Consider the following 24558-nt stretch of genomic DNA (forward strand, 5'->3'; position numbering starts at 1 on the left):
CCTTAAAAATAACTAAAATAATTTAGTTTGTTTCCTTTTCTCGATTGAACAGATTTATAAGCTAATCACATGATATTGGCATACATCACAACCCAAGAGATTGCCTACTCATTGAAAGGTCCAGCTAGGTACACAAGTGGACCTGACAGAAAGCACAAAGTTGAAAACCAAAGTCATTCTGCCAACCAACAGAGTTTTAGCTCTAGACCAACATGCAAGTAGACAGTGTCATTTTTTGGGGTGGGTGGGGTGATATGTGGGGAGAAAAGCAATCAAAAGGCACCACCTCAAATTCTGCCTTCTCCTTTTGTATTATCCCTTCTAGTTCTGCAACACGATGTCTTGATTCAGCTGCTTTCACACCACTTTTAAGGAATCCTAAACCTGATCTTTTCTCAACAATCTCATGGAGACTGTTGAGTACTTCAGTAAAAAGAAGTTCTGTCCTGTCAACCACCTGTTAAAAGCAAGACCAATGAATCATCCACAATGAACAGGAGTTTCAAACATATATTTCTGGAATCAGATTTATGATAATTAGACCTCTTTTGCTTCTTTCTGTATCCATTCTTGACTTCCATAGTTAAAGTCAAGTTTAGAGGGTGGAAGATAAACAGAATGAACATCAATTGAACCATAACGAAAGCATGCAACCATTCTCCCAAACCTGTACACGTAAAAATTTGGAAATCAAGTAGAGTGAATAATGCACATATAGGCTGAAACACAGTTAGACATGGAAAAATAAATTTGTTATTTGTCCAGAGAGTTATTACCATATGCACATGGAATATCAGGACATTTAGTTAAAGTTTGACAGTGAATAAGAATAACTATGATATCTCCAGGGACAAAATTCTTATGAATATACCTAATGGGTTGACCAAGGTTATCCAACAATACCAATCATTCCTCTTTCTTAAGTCTTAGTCATGTTGAACAAGCAAGTCTTAAATCTCAGAAACATTTAAATATCAAAAAATATCAAGTAACACCTATTGTCTACATATACTAGTAATAGTAATGTGCATGCATCACACATCACACATGACAATTTTCAAATATTATTTACAATAGCATTTGATCAAAATAATGTCCAATTAGAATAGTTAGGAAAGGAAAAGTAATCTGATTTGACTGTTCTTGTGAAATAAAATAATAAAAAATAGATAATATGGATTGCAGGAGTAGTTTTCATCCTTTTCTTTTCTTTTCTTTTCTTTTCTTTTGGTATATAAATTCTCTGCAAAATAACATGACTAAAAAAGATAGCAAGGCTGGCATGCATAATTTAGCTTCCACCCCACCCCCTCCCCCCCCAAAAAAAAAAAAATACACTTAAACCTTTGGAGAATGCAAAGCATTACAAGTATTCAAGCAAACTTGTTGAGGTCAAGATTCAGTAACCTTTAGCTGTTTCAATAAAAATCTTGCATTCATAGTACAAAAGATACACAGTTTTGTGGCTTGGGCAAGCCAGTGAAAAGGGCAGCTGTGAATTTAGCCCTAATTAAATGAAAGCCAAACATTGTCATCATATAGGAAACAAAGGGGGAGGTTTGGGATAATCAGGTGGTATCAGAGATAATAGGGTGCTAAAAGTTTTGGGTGGAAGTCCAAGCCACTAATAGGTTCAAGTGGTATAATATTTTTTATTTTTTTGATAAATGGTAAGTGTTTAAATTATGTTACTGAAAAGGAGGGTGAAACACCTTCAGAGTTCAAGGTATACAGAAGGTATAAGAGAGTGTGCATTCACAAAACATACAAAAAGTATAATATGCACAAACCAAAAAATGATAGATGACCACTGAGATTAGATGAGTAAGCCCATTTCATCATACTCTATTCAGCCTTGCCAATGATTTCTTACAACAGAGCACTCTGCCTCTAAGATTCTGCTATTTATTTCCTTCCAAACTGTCCAACCAATGATAGAAGACTGAGAGTTTCATAGCAACTTCCCCTTAGCTAAACAACACAAACTCTCAAAGATGATAGAAAATCAACCATGGTGGGGGGAAGAACCTAGCACCAGTGTTTTAAAAGTGCAAGGGGTTTTTTGCTCTCATGGCACAAGGCACAAGGTGATGTCTGCACTTTTTGAAGCAAGTCACAAAAGATTAAAAAAGAAAACAAAAAATTCATAAAAATGAAAAAAAAATAAAATATTAATTAAAAATGCATACTTAAATTTTAAACTAAATGTTTTAAAAAGCATAATAGCTCAAATTAAAATCGATAAACATAGCACATAAAACATGTTTAAGAACTTGAAACTTTCAATCTCTTTATTTCTTTCCCAATTGCATTACTCTAATTCTATAAGCCGCTTTATACTTAGCCACTTGAGGTAAGCCCAACTGAGTCCATGCTAGGTGCTCCAGGCACATACCTTTCTAAAGGAGGTGTGCCTAGGCAGCAAGGCACAGACCTTCAAATGCATCTCATTTGTGTGCCTAGGCGCACCTTTTTCACTCACTGCCTATTGCATCTGAAATAGTTGGATAAAAGTTTGAAGCAATCACCCAGAGCATGGTTTGACAGGTTCCAGGGAGCTTTGATTCGTTTTGGATACATAAAGACTCAGATCGTACACTCTTTGTGAAAAGGAAAAAATCACTTTTGTCAGTTCTAATAGTATATGTTGATGACATTGTAGTTACAGGAAATGATCTACCATACGTTTCATCTGAATTATAGATAGCTGATATCTTCACCAAGGGAGTTACTAAAAGCAAGTTGGAACATGATCTATGCAAGTTGGGAATGTGTGATATCTATTCCCAACTTGAGGGGGAGTGTTGAGGATTTGTTGAGTAGTTGTTATTTATTTGTAGGTTTTAGTTATTTAGCTCAAGGCCCATTAGTGTAATGCTGTTTTTATGTTTTTATTGGTGGATTAGCAGAAGGAGCCCTATTAAGGGCATATTGGTCATTGTAACTCTTTGTATTCTCCATAAAGAGGTGGGCCCGGGCCTTTAGTTCTCTACTATGTTTTTTTCTTTTGCTAAGTGTATGGGCCTGGGCTTATTATGTACTTCTTATCTTTACTTGCTGCCACCTAAGCAGGGGCGGTTTTGTCGCTTATTCAAACTCACTTATTTTATAACATTACTGGGCTGGACAGTAGAGATTACTTCTCTAACCAAGGGCTGAACGCCTTCATGGTATCCAAGCACTAAACCTGTCCTAGGTCCTGTTGTTTCTCTTTCTTTCTTCCTTCATTTTTCCTTCTTTCTTCTTGTTCATTCCTTACTGAAACCCTAGTTCTGATCGTAACTTACTGAACTTTGTTCTCTAGGGTTCTGCCTTGGTATTGTAGATCAAGGAAACCCTAAGCTGGTCATATATGGCCTGTTAGTGTGCAAGCTAAAGTGAATGGTCAAGGAAACTACTAGAGAGACCTTACTGCAGGTCTAGATGCTGGACTCTTAAACCCAGGTGCTCAAGAAGCTTTCTGGAGATTGACAGTGAAGGGGACTGAAGTATACAGTTTTTTTTAGATTGAACCAGAAAAGATTTCCTCTTTTCTCCCACTGTAATCTGAATATTCTGCTGATACTTGGACCAAAGGGGAAAACTCTTGCTTTTTGTGAAGAAGTACTGCTGGACTCCAGCAAGTTTAGATGTCTTCAGATTTAAGTGAGGTGAAACAGGTCAGGTGAGGGTTTCTCCAACATGAAGAACCCTAGTTTTCTTAGTCTCTTTTTTATTGGAAACGGTAACTTCATTACTGTAAAATTAAGATACAATGTCAACCCCTAGGATAGGAGTTGGGCCCAAGTAATTTGAATTACAGAACTGCCCAGAACAAACCTTCCCTCTCTGTCCCTTGTTTGGCTAAGGTATCAGCCAGACCACTAGCTGATCTTCTTTTCCACTTGAAGCCTGCATCAAGCTCCCTTTTCCTGTATGGGCTGTCGATACATCCATGCTCCCAAATTGCCTGATTGCAGCCAGTCCATTAACAATTTAGAATCTCCTATCTCCACTTGGTGTAATCCCAATTGCTTGGCATATTTTACACCTTGAAGCAGAGCCATCACTTCTGCTCGTAATTAGTCTCCCACCCTTGTTGGCCCAGAGAACATAGCAACAATTCTCCCATCTCCATCTCTAAATACTCCCCCTATACCTGAAGGCCCTGGGTCACCTCTAGAGCTCCCATCAAAGTTCAACTTTAATCTTTGTTGTGTTGAAGGGGATCACATTTCCTGCTGTCAACAGACCCAGAGCAGAATACAAAATTCTGGGGATGAAGAATGGATGATTCGGCCCTACCACAAGGGTCCTTTATATAGAAAGTGAAATTATAGAAATTACAGAGAGGCCCTTGTAGGGAAACACAATTTAGAGAATTTACAGAGAGGCCCTTGCAGGGCTGAAGTGAAAATAATAATAAATAAGAAAACAATACAATAAGGACTACAACAAAATGGTATATCAGGGAGTTTCTTCACACTCCCCCTCAAACTGATGTAGAGGCATGAGCATCAGTTTGCTTACTAGAAATAAGTGTCTGGATCTCGTCATGGCCTTTGTGAAGATGTCAGCAACTTGCATATCAGAGACAACATGAGGGAGAGAGATAGAATTTGCAAGAAACATATCGCGGATAGAGTAGTAGTCCACCTCCATATGCTTTGTCCTTTCATGAAAGACAAGATTAGAGGCAATCTTAATAGGACTAGTGTTATCCGCATGCAGAGTAATGGGCGTAGGAGAGGAACCTGAAATAAAGATTGAAGCCAAACAACTTCACTACAAACAGATGGCATTGCCCTATACTCTGCTTCTGTAGAGGACTTGGAAAAAGTCTGTTGTTTCTTGGACTTCCATGATATTAGAGAGTCACCCATGAAGACATACCACCCGGCAGTTGAGTGTCGTGTGCCGGGGCATCCAGCCCAATCTGCATCAGCATAGGCCTTCAGTTGGAGAGAAGAAGATGAAGAAAAGAAAAGACCCTGTGATAAAGAACCTCGAATATAGTGGATAATTCAATGCACTGCAGTCAAATGAGGTTGATGAGGTGCAAAGACAAACTAACTAACAACTTGAACTGCATGTGAGATGCCAGGACGAGTCATGGTCAGATAGATGAGAGACCCTACAAGTTGCCGATAGTGGGAAGCATCAGGAAGCAGGGAGCTTTCTGATTTGGATAATTTGACATTCAGCTCCAAGGGAGTATCAACTTGTTTATTATCAGTGAGGTTGGCCAACTTAACAAGATCAGAGGCATCCTTGTGTTGGCAGACAAAATAAACTCAGGAGCTCCGTTGGACTTCAAGTCCCAAGAAATAGTTAGGAGGGCCGAGATCCTTCATGTGAAAGGAACTATGGACAAGAGACTTGAGGTCCTAGATTCCTTCTATATCATAAAGTAAGAGAATGGTAAGGCCCTAGGGTCTTTTCCGAACAAAGAGAAAGTAGTCTGATGCACTTTGGCTATATCCTACTTGCACGACAACATCTCTGAATTTTTCAAACCAAGCTCGAGGGGCTTGCTTGAGCCCATAGAGGGACTTCTTTAGTCGACCAACGAGGGAGGGATCACTACAGTACCCTGGAGGAGGAGGTTTCATATATACTGTTTCCTTTAGATGCCCATGTAAAAAGGCATCTTTCACATCCAGTTGAAAGATTGTCCAAGAGTGAGCAGCAGAGAGGGCTAAAAGAACACGGACTATAGTAATCTTGGCTACTAGAGAAAAAGTCTCTTCATAGTCAATGCCATACTCCTACTTATATCCCTGTGCCACAAGCCTGGCTTTGTAACGGTCTAGAGACCCATCAGATTTCAGCTTGATGGAATAGACCCATTTTCTCCCAATAATAGAGCCATCTGAAGGTGTTGGGACAAGGTCCCAGGTGTCATTCTCATGCAAAGTTCGAATCTCTGCATTCATGGCTTCTTACCACTGAGGGCTTCTATTAGCTTGTTGGTAAGAATGGGGAATATCTGTAGAGGTCAAAACAGTAGAGAAGGAACTATGGTTTGAAGGAAAACTATATTGGTAAGGTGGTCTAGAGATACGAGTAGAACGACGTAAAGGAACAGGAGGAATAATTGAGGAATCTTATTAGAGTTCGGCCTGCCTGTTAGACTGATAACAGTCAAGGAAAAGAGAGAAGAGAGAAAGAGAGAAAGAAAGGAGAAGAGTAGAACAGAAGACAAGGAGGAAAAGGTTTGGTTCAGATGAGAGAAAAGTCAACCCTCCCATTCGGCCAGATCTGTTTTATATTACTAAAAATATTGTGGAAAAGTCACATGTGCCCCTACTTAAGTTAGGGACATTAGATCTAACATAAACTTACACATCAGCACCTAACCATAAGCACAAAGACAAAAATACCCCTACATACTCGACACTAACAAATCTAAAACTAGGGCATCACTTACAGGGTTGTCTATGATGGGCGAGGGATCCAAACCAGGAGGAAGAGGGGTCATAGGCGTAGGAGCTGGACCACGAACCCGCTTGCAAGAGAAGATGAGAAGTTCCTTCTTAGCAGTGGATGATGGAGTATCTTGTTGTTCAAAATCATGCAAAACTAAAATAGAGGGTGCAAATAACTTGGCAATTCCTGGAAAAAAAAAGAGATATGCTCAAGAAAAATCACATTTCGAGAAATACGAATTCGACGTGTTGAGGGATCATAACAAATGAATCCCTTGTTGTTCGGGCTATACCCCACAAAAGCACACATGACAGATTGAGCCGAAAGCTTTGGACGTTCACGAGAAGGAAGATGAACAAAGCTTAGGCACCCAAAGACATTTAGATGGGAAAGATCTGGGGGTGGGGGGGATCCAAACATCTTTTGATGAGGAGAAATGTTAGCAAGCACAAATGATGGGATACAATTGATCAGATATACTACAGTGCTAGCAGCCTCAACCCATAATGTGGGAGGCGCGTGTGATTCTTGTAGGAGAGTCATTAAAACATTGAGAATGTGACCATTCTTTCTTTCTACCACACCATTTTGCTGAGGAGTGTCTAGGAAGCATCATTGGATTTGTATGCCATGATGTTTCAAGTAAGCCAACAAATTCTCCGTCACTGTATTCTCCCCTTGAGTCTGAGTGTAAGGTATGTACATTCACTTGGAAACGAACTCAAACCATGTTATGAAACAACTTAAAGGTTCGAAAAACTTCTGATTTATGTTTGAGAAAGTAGATCCAAGTGTATCTAGTACAATAATCAATGAATAGCAAAAAATACTTGTATCCCATCCGAGAAATAACAAAAGAAGTCCAAACATCACTATGAATAATTTCAAAAGGCAAAATAGCATGTTCAGCTCGGTGAGTGAACGGTAAAATATGACTCTTACTCAAACAACAAGAAACACAAGATGTATCAAGGATTTCATAGAAGGAATTTTAGTTTTAATAAAACCAAACTCGAACAAGTATTTTAGAAATGGGGTGGCCCAAGCGTTTATGCCACAAATTCCAAACATAGTTTCTTTAGCTCAAACCAGGACTCAATGTAGAAGATCTCAAAAAAGCAGAGGATGATGCTGATGGAGATTTCTCAAACTCCAATGCAAACAAGCGGCCCATCTTACGCCCCTTCCCTTTCACCTTCCTAGTGCATTGGTCATGAATCAAATAACCATTAGAGGAAAAGGTTAGAATATGACCTTCATCAACTAATTGACCAACTGAAATAAGGTTGGCAGTAAGTTTAGGAACAAGGAAGGTTTTAGCAAGAAACAAGGAATTTGAGGGGGAAAGTTTGATACACATGTCATCACTCCCAATGATGTCAAGTTTCTCACCATTAGTAGTGACAATGTGTCTATAGTTGGTCTCAGACAATCTGTTTGAAGGTTCAGGAATAGGCCCCAGTCATATGATTTATAGCACCATAATCAATTACCCAAATGGGAGAAGAGCAATAACCAGAGAACTCACCAGATAGGCCGACCGATAGCAGAAAAGGCGAATGAGATGGCAGAAATACCAATTGTTTTATCTCTTCCTTATTCATGAAAGCAAAAGATTCTCCCTTGGCAATAAGGGTATCGGACACTCGTCCCTCAAACACTTGATAAGCTCGTGGCTGATTCTTCTTCATGGGTCCTTTGGGTGGACGAATTGGGCAATCTAGAATGATATGTCCATTTTGTTTGCAATATGTGCAAACATTCTTCTTTTTGCAATGAGAGGCTATATCTCCATATCCTTTACATTCATAGCATTGAGTTTCAAAAGGGTCCTTCCCACTAGATTTCTTATTCCCTCGTTCAAGAAAAACAATATCAATCCCTGAATCAAGATGTTTCCCTTATATGTTTGCAGCAGTTAGGAGTCTAGCTTCTTCCCTCAACAACTCTCCCATCACAGAGTCTAAGTCTAGAGGAGTTCCTCTACTCAAAATATTTGACTTAATTATTTCATAGTTAGGTCTTAGCTTCATGAGAAATTGGTTAACTTTCCTATTTTAAAAATGTTTTTTGCAAATACTTGACACATTCAACAGGATCAGAGGGTTCGGTATGAACAAGTTCATATTCAGCCCAGAGATCAATAAAGCCTAAATAGTATTCTTGTATCTTTTTGTCTCCTGGCAATAAGCAAAGATTTCATATTCAATCTGGTATTGCCGTGACATATTGGACTGATGATAAACCTTTTTCAAGTAGGCATACATCTCATAGGTAGTCCTCAGTCTTCTCATAGGAACACTAATGTGAGGCACAATGGAGCTCAAAATCCAGGAGACTAACTTTCCGTTGTCAAGCTTCCATTGTGTATAGGCTTTACTATCAGCCTCAGCCTCATCAGGTTTACATACAGTTCCATTCAAGTAACCTTCAAGTCCCTTTCTCTCAACAAAGAAATCAAAATGAAACTTCCACATATTGTAGTTAATTCCATCAAAGCTAGACTGTTTGCAAAGAGATTCACTCAAAAGGAAGGTGTGGGCTACAAATAGACATTTTCTCTAATGGCTAAACTAAACACCATATGGGTATTACTCTCCTCAGCAACAAACTTTTCTTGGGAGTTTCATCAATTGGGTGTTAAGAATGCTTTTCTGAATGGAGAGTTATAGGAAGATGTTAAAATGGATTCTCCTCCATGGTATGACATGAAAGGAAAAGTGTGTAAACTGAAGAGGGCCTTACATGGGCTTAAACAATCTCCAAGGGCTTGGTTTGAGAGATTGTGCAAGGCAATGAAGACTGTAAGGTACAAATAGAGCAATGCCAACCACATATTGTTCCATAAAAGAAATGGACGAAGCCTAACAGCACTGATTGTATATGTTTATGACATGATTTTCATTGGAAATGATCCAAAGGAGATTTAGAGGTTGAAGTCCTTCTTAGGCATAGAGTATGAGATTAAAGACTTGGGACCTGTAAAATATTTTTTGGGAATAGAGGTAGCTAGCTCTAGTGAAGGGGTTTATAGTTGTCAAAGGAAATATGCATTGGATCTTTTGAAGGAGACAGGAAAGATAACCAAACCGGTTCATACTCCTATAGAACAAAATCATGGGCTGCAACAAGATGATGAAGAACTTTACCCTGATAAAGAAAGATACCATAAATTTGTTGGTAAACTGTTCTACCTATCTCTCACCAGACCTGACAGTATATTCAATTCTTATGGTAAGCCAGTCTATGCATGCACCTCAAGTTTCACACATGAAAGTGGTAGAAAGGATTTTGAGTTACCTCAAGACATGCCCTATAAAAGGATTATTATTCAAGAAACATGATAGAATTGAAATGGGGGCCTATACTGATGTTGATTGGGTTGGATCTCTTGGAGATAGGAAGTCTACATCTATATATTGTACCTTTCTAGATGGTAATTTATTACTTGGAGAAGTAAGAAACAAACTGTGGTATCTAGATCAAGTATTGAAGCTGAATAAAAAGCCATGGCACATGGGGTTGCTGAGTTACTGTGGCTTCAAATTCTTCTGAATGAAATGGGGATAAATGTGAATGGACCTCTAAAGCTCTATTGTGACAACCAGACAGCGATTAACATTGCTAATAATCTAGTCCAACATGATAGAACTAAACATATTGAAATTGATAGATACTTTGTGAGGGAAAGGATTGTTCTAGAGATCTCTATATTCCTTACATGCCTACCACAAAACAGCTAGTTAATGTATTCACCAAAGGCCTTACCAAACCAAGATTTGTGGAGCTTCTATGCAAGTTGGGCATAACAGATATTTATTCTCAGCTTGAGGAGTATTGTGGGACATAAAGAGGTGGGTTTGGACCTTTAGTTCTCTATTATGTTTTTTTTTCTTTTGTTAAAGTGTATGGGCCTAGGCTTATTATGTATTTCTTATCTTTACTTGCTGCCACCTAAGTAAGGGCAGTTCTGTCTCTTACTGTAATATTCAAACTCAATTATAAAAAACATTCCTAGGATGGACAGAGGAGATTGCCACCAATTCTTCTTCTCTAACCTAGGGTTGAATGTCTTCATAAATATTAACGGGTTGAGGAAGCCAGGCCATCTACTCTCGAGCACCCTTCTCCTATCTCCTCTTAATTCTTAAACCTTTTTTTTTATTTCTGTTATTTTCTACCAAGTCTAACACCAATATAGTTGTCCATTTCGGATAAAGAAGACTTCTCCTTAGAAATTCATCAAATATATTTAACGACCAAGATGAGTGTGGTACAAGAAGAGGGTTGAGAACGACTAATTGATCTATGTTTCAACCAGTAAGATCTCCAATTTAGATCCATCAAGTGGGAGGTCCATAGTGTTTGCATGTACACTACTACTGATATGCCATCCATATATGACAATTGCCTGTAATAATACCAATAGTGCATATTTACCAATACAAAAGCATTGATTGAGCAAAAGTTAAAACATACCCATAGAACCGAAGACAATCTCTGTGTAATGAATGACCACAGCTAGCTACCCTGCTTGCAGCAGTATGGTTTGAAAAGCTAAGCTCCAAAAATTTTCCAAAAGATAAACCCCAAGCAGCATCAGACATCACCACTCTCTGAGTTGCTGGAGGAAACCCATTGGTCCGAGGACATCTCAGGCATCTATGCCACATCCAAATCTTCCCTTCTCGTTCGCCCGGCAAGAGAAACTCTGGAAGCTTCTTAACAGAAATTGTAACACTACCTTGCCGATGGGTATAACAATGAACATGTGCTTCTGATGGCATTTCACAGGAATGACAACAGTAACTCTGAGAAGAAAAATCTACTCAGTCTCAAATGTAAGTGCAATTTAGGAAAATATGTAGATACACAAAATAAGAAAAGATGACCTGGTCAAACAAATGGTCACGTAAAAAACGCCCCAAAGGCTTGTCAAAGTTACCATAGTATTTGATCCGGAATAAATGCGCCCGCTCACAAACAGTACCCTTCCATACGCACCGGGTTGATAAGGAAACCAAAATACTCTGATTATCAGAAGGAGATGGAGGAAACTCCTCCTTAGAAGGCCCCTGCCCCTCATGGTAGTTATTACTATCATGTTGCAAGGATGCTAGTTCTGAAGCATTAGGATTATTCGTAGCAACTGCATTGCAATCGATTTGAGTGCCATTACCTACAAACCCACCATTCTCTGAGGTTTCTAGGACCCCAAAACCATTAGAAATTAGGTGGCTAGCCACGTTTTTATGGCTGCAGTTGGATGCAGAAGGTTTGACCTCAAAAGATTCCTCACAGCCCATCCTATCTTTATCCTCAAAGGCATGATGTGGATCAGGCTCATTAAGGTAAGAATCAGACACAAACTGCCTTGATGGAGTTAAGGCATGGAAAAAACCAGAAGAGTGGTAGCTTGGATCTTGTCCTTTATACTGAGAGTCAAGATCTTTGGGTAAGCAAGGTGATAAGGCCATTTCCATTTTGCTATTAGATCCATTTCTGATTGGTAAAGTCACATCCGATGTGAGGACTCTTCCAGATTTTTGCAGTTCAGTACTGGATTGTGGTCCCTGACACTTGCCAATGGCAGCGATAGCAAAATCAGGTATAGTGGAAATGGACTTGTCAATACTTGATGGTTTGTCTGGAAGTGCAACAGTTATTGGGGACTTTAATGGGAGTTCTGGCAGAGAAGCCCCTTCATCGGCAAGAAAAGATGTCTCCAACGCCAAATGGTATGCTGCAAAAACTCCATATTGAACCACATGCTTCACCTTTTTCAACTCATCCCCATTGGCACCCTTCAGCAAAATCTGAAACAATAACAGCAAATAATCGTCATCTAAGTCTTATCTCAATTATATGGGATCAGCTACACGAATCCCATTTTACCATTCTGTTCTGTTTAACGCCAATAAAAGCAAAGAATATCACTTGAAATTTATTTTGACAGTTTTTATCTTCAATCAAGAAAGATAAACTATAATTCTTTCTAACAGTTTCAATCTTTCAACCACCAACCTATAGTCTATAGATAAATTACTGAAACAGTTCATGATGCATGGCAAAAGATATGGAATATGCAGAGCTCTTAAACAATAATCTTCATCATTGGTTTTACTCATCCATGTATAGCCTTTTCCTTCTTGGTTTTAGGGATGCACACGAATCAGATTGAATTCAAATCGGGGCATATCCAAATCCAATCCAGTAATGTAAATCCTATATCCAATCCAATGATTCAATGGATCTTACAAAGATTAATCCGAATTCGAATTCACTAAGGATGTCGGATATCCGAATCTGATCTAATCCAATTTAATTACCCATAGGTCTGTAAAATTTAACAAATTATTAACAGAGAATAAAACAAAACAGTCTATACAAGAAAAAAATACATAAGCATTTTTTCAACCATTTTTGTCATATATATTTTAAACAAAATGGGGGTATACATGTCTTTTTACAAAATAATATAAATAGTATAAAAATCAAATTACAAAATGTAATATAAATATATTTATATATAATATATGTATATATGTATATATATTTATATATCGGATTGCATAGGGGTATCCAAATTTGATCTGATTTTAAACAGTCCTATATTTTTTTATCGAATCCAATCCAGAAATCTGACAGAGGGATATCTGAATCCGGAAAAATAGGATCAGTTTTGAATTTGAATCGGATCATGATCCGGTAACTCCTTGATTTGCAGAAGAAGTTTCTTTTTTTTTTCTTTGGATAAAATTCAGTATTTTGTTTTTTGGCACATAAATCTCCAGTGTGGACCAAATTTATTGGTTGGTCCCAGCTACCTCCTCTGTGGTATCATATACATTTTATCATACGAAATGTACTGCAGCTTGTATGACCTAGACCATAGATTGCTCCATATAGAAATATGACAACTTGAGATAAAAGAGTTTTGAAGAGCTTACAGTGCAACCCAATGGCTTTGGGCAGTCTTCAAAGAACATCAGTGTCTTCACCAGTTTCTTCCCACCTTGCCCAGCACTGCCATGCTCTTCAAGAAACTTCTCCACATGAAATGAGTCACAGTACCCCAGCTTCTGTGATGACAAATGATCGATTGAAGGGACAATTTGTGCACCCATACAACGAGCTATTCTCTCTAAAAGTGGCCTCTTAATATTCAGAACAAGTGATATGTCTTTCGCAAGGAGGTAATCTTGGGCAAAACGAGAAACCGACTTCTCTACCAAAAGGACATTGGGATGGTGTGCATCTATCTTTGCAACTGCCATCTTCAAGTGGTCCATTTCCTAAATAAGGATGTAAAAATTCATAAGGACAATCTGTCCAGAAAAAAAAAAAAAAAACCCTATTTGATTGGTGGCTTTTCAGTTTATAAAAAACAAATGCAAGAGAGAAGTAAAAAATAAACATAAGGAAAAAAAAAAGATCAGCAAAGGAGGCTAATGACAAATACCTGCTGCAACAAAGTATCAAAACTTGAAAGGAGGTTAGAAACTCGCTGATACTCAAGTGCTCCTCCAAGGATTAAGAAACGGGGTTTCTCTATCTTTGATGCCATTCGCCTGTGTGCCACATTCTTCTTACAAACAACTCCTTTGACCACCATACTAGAAGAAATGAAATCAAAAGCTTCAACAAAAAAGAGAACTAGGAAAAACAAGTTGCAATAAAGAAATACAGAATTGAACAGCAAACCCTGAAGTTATTACAGTCCCCAGAAATGTCCTGAAATTAGTTCCAAACTAAGGTCATATCTATTCATATGTCCAATTCAAACCTAGATGCCACAATTGATCACTTTCACAAACTATGGATGCTTGTGTAAATCCTTCAAGAAGCTCCAGTGAATCAAACAATAAAATGTTCAATAATCTTTAAAGAGAGATTAGAAAGTCCTTCTATTTCTACCTTATTGAGGATAAAAAGGAGAACACCAGTTAGAATTTCCAAAGGTAAAACATCAAAAACAATATGATATGAAATATGATTAAATCAAACTCCATAAGAAACCATTATAAATCCCATACAAGCAAGATAGTCAAAGTCAAAAAAAAGGAAAAGACAATCAACAACAACAATGTATCTTTTTTTATTGGTAACCATTACATTTTACTGGTTATGAAATAAAAGAATGGTTTACATAGAATGCATGCCAAGCATCCCTTGGTTTTAGGCTAGAATTTGCCACCTAATCCTTTCCTTTACCCAAACAATCAGAGTTCAGACAATTGACACCAAAACAATGAGCCATATAACTCCTTGTTCAGTCATTTTATAAGCCAAACCTTTTCTTGACCTTTGGACCCAATAAAAGGTGGTTACTAATTCCCTCATCGGGCATTTAACCTCCTCCATGATATTCAATATTGCCACAAACCTTGACACATAACCACTCTAGAATCCCCTTCCACCATAGTGCTTGTAAAGATGGGATGGAGATTTCCGTAACACCATTGGGAACCTGGTTGAATCATAAGTCATAACCACTCTAGAATCCCCTTCCACCATAGAGGCTTCTAATGAAATAGTTCTATAATTCAGTAGTTATAGAGTCCTCATAACCTATGGGTCCCCTTCCCATCCTTGGTCCTTGTAGCACTGCTTACAATTCAGTAGTCATAGAGTCCTCATAACCTATGGGTCCCTGAGTATGGATAATAGACCTTGGGCCAGGATTTACCACTTATTAACAGAAAATGTCTAGGCCCAAGCCCAAGCCCAACCCAATTATTGGGCCTATTCTTGAGCACAAGCCCGGCCCTAATATAAGGTCCAAAGCCCAGGCCCAAGCCCGAGCCCAAAGTCAAATGTGCGTTATGCAATATCTTAGCTCTATCTTCTAATTCCATATGTTTTATCAAAAAAAAAAAAAATCTTCTAATTCCATATGTTTTAACTTGTTCCTATCCAATCACACATTTTTTGCAAATCAAAAATATTGCTTCCCAAGATACAATTATATGCCTGAGTTCAAACAAAAAAAAAATCACACATGAAAAAGACAAAATAGTAATACAAGTTATTACCTAATACCTATTACTAACATATATTTTTATTGTTTATAATATTACCTATTGGGCTTATTTAAAAATGTCCAAGCCTAGGCCAAATACTTACAGCCCAAGCCCATGGGCCTCAAAATGGGTTGGGTCAGGCAAGCCTGTCAAGCTACCTGGTCCATATGCAGGTCTAGTGGATAAGATTGCACCCTAACAATCTCCGATCAGCTCTCCTATACCTGAGACACTAGGATTACCCAAGCTACATCCTTCAAATTTCAGTTTAACTCGGTATACAGCTCATGGAAACCACTGCAATGAAACTGTAGATCTAGTTGATAATGAGAAAGCCACTCGTTACCACCCTCTAAGTGCCCATTTGGGAGGCCTAAAGTGCATCGACTTCTGGCTCTCCTGGGATACCTGGGATATGCCCAACAGCAAACATCTCACTCTTTTTTTAAATTACTTTCAGCCCAAATACCACCTCAAACCAACTGAGAACAAATCTTAGATTCACCAGATAGCCCTGCTCCACCTCATGGAAAAAATAGTGTATCATCTGCAAATTGTAACAGTGCAACATCACCCACTCCACACCCCAATCAAAGCCTTTTATGGCTCCCCCTTCAAGGACCCAAGCTATCATCTTACTCAGCATCAGCAATGCATCTATACTATATTTTAAAATGCAGTTGTCCATATCAGACTCCGCATATTGTTTCTCAATCCTTTTAGAATTTTGTTGCTTTTTGAACTTTTAAAAATATAAAATTAAATTTGAGGGTATTTAAGCTCACCCATAACCAATTCAGTTAAGAAACTGAATGTCATGGTTTTCAAAACTGGACCGGACCGGACAGTCAGACTGGAAAAACCGGGAACCGGTCAGGTGACCGGTTCTGTTTTTCCCCAAAACCAGATTTTTCCCAAAAAATGTTGGTTTTGGTCAGAAAACCATTGACCCGGGCAGTTAACTGTTCGAACAGTTTTGACCATTTTTATTTTTTTTATTTTTTTGTTAGAACGGGCCGACCGTTCAACCCGGGAACTGGACCCCTAACCAGTTCGTTCTCTAGGTCGGTTTTAAAAACCTTGCTGAATGTAACATGGGAATTTTTTAACACAAGCCCATGCATCATGTAGATCTCTTCTAGTATAAAATGGAGAGAGAACCTTAGAACTCTTAAATATTCCAAATGGAGATCCATTAAGCAAAATAGAGAATGGCTAGGATGTAACACATACCTTCATCCAATTTCTCCACCTATCACCAAAATTATCCGTTTTGAAATGTAGTCAAGGAAATTCCAGTTGACATTATTGGCACTTTCTCCATCTTCACCTTGCATACAACTAGGGGTGATCATTCTTGGCCCAACCTGGCCCAACCTGGCCCAACCTGCAAATTTCCAAGCTTGGGGCAAGATTTTTGTGTGCAGCCCAGGCCCAGGCCCACATCAATCCTGGAAAATTCAGGGCTGGGCTTGGGCCTAATGCTTGAAGTTTTAAGTTTTATTATTTTATATTTCTGAGCTTGGGCCTAACGTTTATTATAAATAAATATTTATGGATTTTAATACATTACCCATTTCTCAAAAAAAAAATATTTATGAATTGAAACATGTCAACACTTGAATCAATTCAAGTATGAGAATTGTCCTCCTAAGCAAGGGCTTATATAGGTGAAGGAAAAGCCTTCATTCTCAATCGGGAAAACACTCAATGGTTGCACTAACTATTTAGTGTTATTCCAAGTCCCACATTGCTCAAGATTGGGAATATGAAGACCTTGCCTCATCTATAAAAGGATAGGTAACCCAAGCCAAATCAATTCTAACAATAAAATGAGGCCCATGCCTTGTTTTTTGTGTCATAGGTCTAAAGCCTTGCCAAGCCCAATTTAGCTTTGGCTTGTTTAATTTTTTTGTATGTATTGCATTTACATATTATTTAATTTAAAAAAGTAAATTAATTAAATTTTATTATTTGATGTCCTAGGACCAAAGTCATTACTCGCTAGGCCTAGAAAGCCCGTAAACCCAGCCCAGGCCCATGTAGGGCCGAGTTTGGGCTTGCAATCTAGGCCTAGGGTGAGGGCTGGGTTGGGCCTAGCTTAAAGCCCTTATTATTGGTGCTAAGCCCGACTCGGGCTCGGCTCAGCCCATGATCACCCCTACATGCAACTCTTTCACTCAACCTTGAATCAATTAGTTCACGTGCTATCAACACCCCAACTAGTATCTACCTCCCTTCTACAAATGCTCCTTGGTTCATATTACATTCCTTAATACTTGGCTCATCCTTTTAGCCAACACTTAGGAAATGATTTTATAAACACTTCCAGTCATACTTGTTGGAACTGGGAAGGAAGTCCCTAATATTCTCTGCTCCTCCTTTCTTTGGAAAAAGAGTTAAGAATAGGGAGTTCAAACTTCTCATCATGCTTGCTCTCTTATGAAACTCCTCAAAAACCTTCACCAAGTCCTGCTTCAAGAAATGCCAACATACTTTGCTTAACTTCATTGTGATTCTGTGAAGCCATCTGGACCCAAGGCATTGTTGCCCTCCATTTCCTAGACTCCATCATAAATTTCCTCCTCTGTGAATTCCCTTTCTAGTTCAATTACTTGGTCATTTTACAACCTTTCAAACTGCATCCCCTCTAGTTTTGGCCCATTCTTCCACTTCTCCTTATATAAATTTTCACAAAACGCTACTACAACTTCCCCTCTAGTTTCCCTCATCTTACACTCCTAGGTTCTCAAGAATAAGCTCATTGCTAATATTATCTTTTTGGTTCTACTAATATTTTATCTAAATATCTGCATTTTTTTATCAATTATTAACATCCACATCTACACCACCCTCACTTTTTTCAATGTGCAACACACTGATCTTTACGAAATTGCCCTAGCCATCTTATAAATTTTTTTTAGATTAATTGGCATTCCCCAATCACACGACACTCCTGATGCACCCTTCCATTTCATCAACCAAACTCTAAGTCAATGGACAACATCATCATCAATCTCTCCCTCAAGGTAGAAAAAGTGGTTATATTGAGACATCTCTTGGTCTCCAATCCTATAATTGTAGAGTCCTTTCTTAGTTAAAATTCTTACAACTTATCAATGATCAAAAAACCATTACAACTTAACTTATTTCCTTTTGTGTCTCCAATCTCTCTTCTCCCTCTACCCATTAAAAGCTCTACATGCTACATGTCCAATCTCTCTCTCTTACCCTCCTTTCCCCCTCTCTATCTCTCAAAAACACAAGCAAAAGCAAAACGCATGTCCACATGGATAGCAAATGAAAAGGTAAAGGTTTACTACTAAAAAAAGGTGTAGGTGGTACAAATAGAAAAATCCAGAAGTGTTACAATCCAATCCAAAATGAAAAAAATGTAAATATCCTCCTAAAATTCTTACGTGCAGGGGTCAATTTGCGCTTGAGCTGCAAGGTGCAGGGCAAGGTACACGCCTTTATAAGCAAGGCACAAAAAATTTAAAAAAAAAAAAGATAAAATCAAAAAATTGTCAAAAATAAAAAAAGCCAAAAAAATAAAAAAATGCAAACAAATAAAAAAAATTATTAAACATAATATTAATAAAAATATAAACTTAAATTTTAAAATAAACGTTTTAAAAAACCTATTATCTAAAATTAAAATACATAAACATAACATGTAAAGCATATTTAAATGAGAATTTAAAAATAAAATCAAACATATAAAACATTTTCAAGCATATAAAACCCACAATCTCTTTTTTTTCTAAATCGCATTACTTCAAGTAGCTAATGTGATGTAAAACATATTACATTCCTGATTCTACAGGCCGCCTTTTGTGCCATGCCCTCAAGCCCAAACAAGTCCATGTTAGGTCTTAAATTCTTAGTTCTCACACAAAAAATAATGATTTTATAGTTTTAATTGATTTTTGAGAAGATATTTTATTAGGATGAATGAATGAACAACATTACCAAATAGGGGGTTCTCGAAGCAAAAAAGGTGCACACCTGGGTTGAGGCACAAGGCACACCAAGTGACGCAGGCGTGCGCCTTTTGAAAGGGCTGCACCTAGGACCTGGGCGAGGCGCCTACCCTAAAATACGCCTCGTCTATGCGGCTAGGTGCGCCTTTTAAATCACTACATCAAACATTCTTTTGTTCCTTCACCAAATCCCCCAACAAACAGAAAAAGGAATGATACTCCAAAACATCTTTGCCTATTCCTTCCCTCCATTTAAAATTTTATATTTTTCTCATTTAAAAATGCCATAAGGAAAATATCTCTTGGATGTTAAAGCAATTAACTTGAACATTCTATAAGTGGTTGATAAGCATGGAAGCACTCATTGCAATTGAAAAAAATCGATCACCTAGAATCATTGAAAGTTCACTGAAGCCTCGAATGGCCTTTTTTTTAGCAAGATTGTCTTGTCAATAGTCTTCTTTACTTTAGTGCAAATTATATTTAAGTGCTTTTGTTGATTTTGATGTCACCCTTTTCAATTAAGGAAAATATATTTAATTCATATAAGGGTCTAACTACTATAATTCCTTAATTATCTACACTAATCAAAGCTTAACTTGTGACCAATTTGGGAACATACAATTTTTTTATGAAAAGAGCACATCCAAGAAGTCCTTAGAGAATGTTGAATAGTCTTCTTTGATCAGAATTTTATGGTTGTTGATGGTTGTAATGGCTTTTTGAAGGAATAACAGAGAAAATAGGGAGAGGAAGAAGAGAGAAAAATACCTGGAATCACTCACACAAGGTGCCTAGAATCACTCTAGGGCACGGGAATCACTCACCATAGTTAGCATAAGCTGAAGAAAACTTAATATATTTCATTGCTCTTTGTGTAAAACGTCCATACATATTTAAAGACTCTAAACTCATAATAATCCTAGGAGTCAAACTATTAGACTTGTTGAGTGGGCCAGTTTGTTTTGTTGAGTGGCCCGGTTTGTCTTTAGTTTGTTTTTATTTAATTAGGAAGTTGTTGGGCCTTCGGCCCATTAGTTTTTTATTTTTTAAAGTTGTGACTATTCAGTTTTAGTAGCCGTCCTACTAAGGGCATCCTTGTAATATCTCATCTTTAAGTTAAATATAAATATAATGAGGGACTGGCGACTAGGGTTAACTTTCTCATAACTCTAGTTGACCTCCTACTCTTTTCTTCTTCTCCTTCCTTCTCTACTGCTGAAATCTTCACCTTCCCCCTCTTTCTTTCACAAGAAGCTTGACTGAATCAGCAAATAGTGATTTCTACTTGGTATCAGAGCAGGTTGAAGGTTCTTGAAGTTGTTCTCTCATGCAGCCCTAGATCGGCCGACTACATGGTGATTTAAGAGGCCGATCGAAGCTCTCAGGTAAGCCTAGTTTTTGGATTTTCTTGATGGATCTATGTTCCCTGTAGCTGGTCTAGGGTTTCTCATCAGAATCAGGAAAAACTGGAGAAAGGGGAAGAGTCATGTTTTTCTGGACTCTTCAATTTTGACCTAGGAAGTGGTGCCCTAGTATTTTAGGGTTCCTTGGAGTTTTTTGTAAGGGGCGATTCAAGTTCCACGAGGTTTGGAGGCTTCTAGAGAGGGCAGTTGTCTTTTCTCTCTCTTCTCCCATCCCACAGAAAAGGAATCTTTTGTGGGAAGAAAGCCCAGGACACCAAGAAAGTGTTGTTGGTTCCAAAAGGTGTCTTGTTTGATCTTGCTGCATTTTTTAGTTATTTTCTTTACCTTTGTTGAGAAGCATGGAGGGCCATAGAGTTGAAAATAAGCCCGGGAGTGAAATGGGACCAGTGGGAGGGGGTGTTGGAGACCCCTTCGGGGCTGGAACCATTACTACAGTTAGGTTGGATGGTGCAAACTACTTGGAATGGTCACAATCTGCAAAGATGGCCAATGGGGCTCGTGGGAAATTAGGGTATATCACTGGTGAAGAGGTGAAACCCGAAACTAGTAACTCCCGGTGGGTGCAGGAAAATTATATGGTGATGACTTGGTTGTGTAATTCCATGTTGCCACATATAAGTAAAAATTTCTTATGGGCAAACACTGCTAAGGAAATATGGGATGGGGTTGCAGAAACCTATTCACAAAGGGAGAATGTTGCTAGGGCTTATCAATTGAGACTTGGTTTGTGATTACAGTAAGAAGCCTAAACATACAAGAGATACTTGCTGGAAGCTTCACCCACATCTTGTGTCGACTAGATTGAGAAATAAGAAGGGAAATGCGCACATGGCAGTTACCGGTGACACTCCGGCCCCTCCTACTACAGCTGCTTTGGAGTCTGTTGCAGCTGCTGCAGTAAGGGCCGAACTTGAGAGGTATGGACTACTTCTGAACCAGCGGGATACAGCTAGTTCCAGTTCAGCCGCAAGAGGACAACAAGGTACAGGTGGCACTGGTGAAGCTCACTCTACCTCCTTTGCTCACACAGGTAGTTCACACGTCACTGCAAATTATGTTTCCACTTCAAGTAAGGAGGGACCTCCTTGGATTATAGATTCTGGAGCCTCGGAGCACATGACTCATAGCTCCACTATTTTTTCCTCTTACCAGCTCTGTTCTGGCAGAGATAGGGTCTCCACTGTTGATGGATCCCATGTTCCTATTGTTGGGAAGGGATTTGTCAAGATTAATGATTCTATTTGTTTACCCTCTGTCCTTCATGTTCCCAAATTGAGCACAAATTTGTTATCTGTTAGTAGTTTGACTAAGAATTTGAACTGCTCAGTAATTTTTTCTCCTAGACGTTGTATTTTGCAGGATCTGGATTCAAAGAGGACGATTGGGAGTGGTCGTGAAGTGAATGGAATCTACCTCCTGGACAAGACTCATAATAATCTTAGCAGTTGTTAGACTTAATAATCCTAGTAGGACTCAAACTAAGATGTCATATCCTATTTCAATTCAAAGAAGATTCAATAACTCAAATCCTACTTATGCAATGACTCTGAAATTTTAAACATAAACAAACTATAACTAGACAATCAAACCCTATTATTGGACCCCCACAGAAAATTACAAAATGACAAAAATACCCCTACTGTCCAAAAATACAGAAATACATAATATCATAAAATTCCGATTTTGACTCTTCACCTCCCGCATCATTCTCCCCTGGTGAAGATGAAAAGTTGATATGCCCCAATTACAAAAGGAGTAGAACTTCCCACAGCTACATGCTTGGATTGTAGAGTAGAGGCCACACAGATTTAGAAAAGGAACTTGACAGAAATGTATTTCTGAAACACTGCCCTCCATAACCATCTTTGTTAAATCATTAATAGCATTAGTTTCTTGAACACTTAATTCATCAACCAGCGATTGTGATGAATCTTCCCCTCGCTTATCCAAACTCTCAACTACAACATTTGGAACTTTTCCTTCAACCTCTATCTTAGGAATCACCATCTCTATGTGTTCTACTATCCTTGGTTCTTCAACAAACTCTAGGACTCCTTCAATTGTTGATGTTGGTGGAACTTATGCTATGTTAGGTTGTAATTCTTGAATTGGTTCTAGTTGAACTTGAAAGGTAAATTCATTTACTTCCTTACTAGGATCTACTACTACAATCAACACATTTGTATCTTGCACCTGAATTTCTTTTAACTTGCTCCACTTCTATTTCTTCTTGATCATTAACATCAAGCTGATCATGGGTGTTGGAAACTCCAGCAATTTCTATTTTTTCTTGGCCTGCACCCCCTTGATTTTTAATATCTACAACTTCTATAGCTTGAAATTCTTCTTCTTTAACTTCATCCTTAACTTCAGCTCTAGGATAGGCATCAACAAGCAAGGAATCATCTACTTTCTTTTCAACTTTGTACCTTCTTCCAATTGACTTCAAGTTCTTTGTTGTAACCTACTGCTTCTTCTTTTGCTCAAAATTAGTCAACTCCATATGTAGATCATTATGGAACTCTAGTGGGATGTACTTTTCTTGCAAACACCTCTTCATCTCTGCCCATGTACTAATTGGATCATCGCCCTTATTTTCTAGTCGTTGCTCAAGAGTTCTCGACCATACTTTAGCATGACTCATCAGCTTCATGTGCGCAAATCTAATCCCTTGTTTATCAAACATATCATGCCAAGAAAAATATTCTTCTAGTTCAGAAACCCAATCAAAGAATGCTTGTGGATCATCATCTCCTTTGAAATCTGGTATTTCCCTTTCTCTTCTAACATATTTGAAAACCTTACTCCCGCAGCTAACATTATTAGATCTATTTTCTTCCATCATCTTCTCAAAAAAGTCAACCAAAGACCCTTTATATGGTTCAGAAACCCAATCATCATTGATTCTAGACCTATAAGATTGTCTATAAGATAACCTAGGCCTATAGAATCGGTCACTTTGTGAGAACATAGTGAATAAACCATTAGCTCTGATACCAAACTGATGTAGGACCAGCTCAATTCTAGTCCTTAGAGAATATTGAATGGTCTTCTTTGATCAGAATTTTATGGTTGTTGATGGTTGTAATGGCTTTTTGAAGGAATAAGAGAGAAAATAGGGAGAGGAAGAAGAGAGAAAATACCTGGAACCACTCATAGGGTGCCTAGAATCACTCTAGGGCGCATGGGAATCACTCACCATAGTTAGCATAAACTGAAGAAAACTCAATATATTTCATTGCTTTGTGTAAAACGCCCATACATATTTATAGACTCTAAACTCATAATAATCCTAGGAATCATACTGTTAGACTCATAATAGTCTTAGGAGTCAAACTGTTAGACTTAATAATCCTAGTAGGACTCAAACTAAGCTGTCATATCCTATTTCAACTCAAAGAAGGTTCAATAACTCTAATCCTACTTATGCAATGACTCTGAAATTTTAAACATAAACAAACTATAACTAGGCAATCAAACCCTATTATTGGACCCCACAGAAAATTGCAAAATGATAAAAATACCCCTACTGCCCAAAATACAGAAATACATAAAATATCATAAAATTCCAATTTTGACTCTTCAGATCCTGCATCAAGGAGCTTCTATGCCTTTACATCAGAGATCCGCCCCATTTATCAAAAGTGGGATGCATCCAAATCAGTCCCCTTCTGAAAAGATCCTTGATTCTTTAAAGTCCAATATGATCCATATTTT

General features: G+C 38.1%; 1 protein-coding gene across 4 annotated transcripts in view; it reads right to left on the minus strand.

Annotated features, from left to right (window-relative positions):
* The window catches only part of LOC104600459 (1-phosphatidylinositol-3-phosphate 5-kinase FAB1B-like), a 32790-nt gene that overhangs the window by 3823 nt on the left and 4409 nt on the right, over positions 1–24558 (minus strand). For all 4 annotated transcript variants that reach the window (XM_088892840.1, XM_088892842.1, XM_088892841.1 and 1 more), the window contains 6 exons: positions 13871–14024; positions 13359–13703; positions 11301–12224; positions 10888–11219; positions 544–667; positions 287–457 (listed from right to left, as the gene is read on the minus strand). In XM_088892840.1, the coding sequence (XP_088748966.1) occupies positions 287–457; positions 544–667; positions 10888–11219; positions 11301–12224; positions 13359–13703; positions 13871–14024 (2050 nt within the window). The remainder of the gene's footprint in view (positions 1–286; positions 458–543; positions 668–10887; positions 11220–11300; positions 12225–13358; positions 13704–13870; positions 14025–24558) is intronic.

This window comes from Nelumbo nucifera, chromosome 8, assembly GCF_055504915.1.
Source record: "Nelumbo nucifera cultivar China Antique chromosome 8, China Antique-T2T, whole genome shotgun sequence".
Classification (NCBI taxonomy): Eukaryota; Viridiplantae; Streptophyta; class Magnoliopsida; order Proteales; family Nelumbonaceae; genus Nelumbo; species Nelumbo nucifera.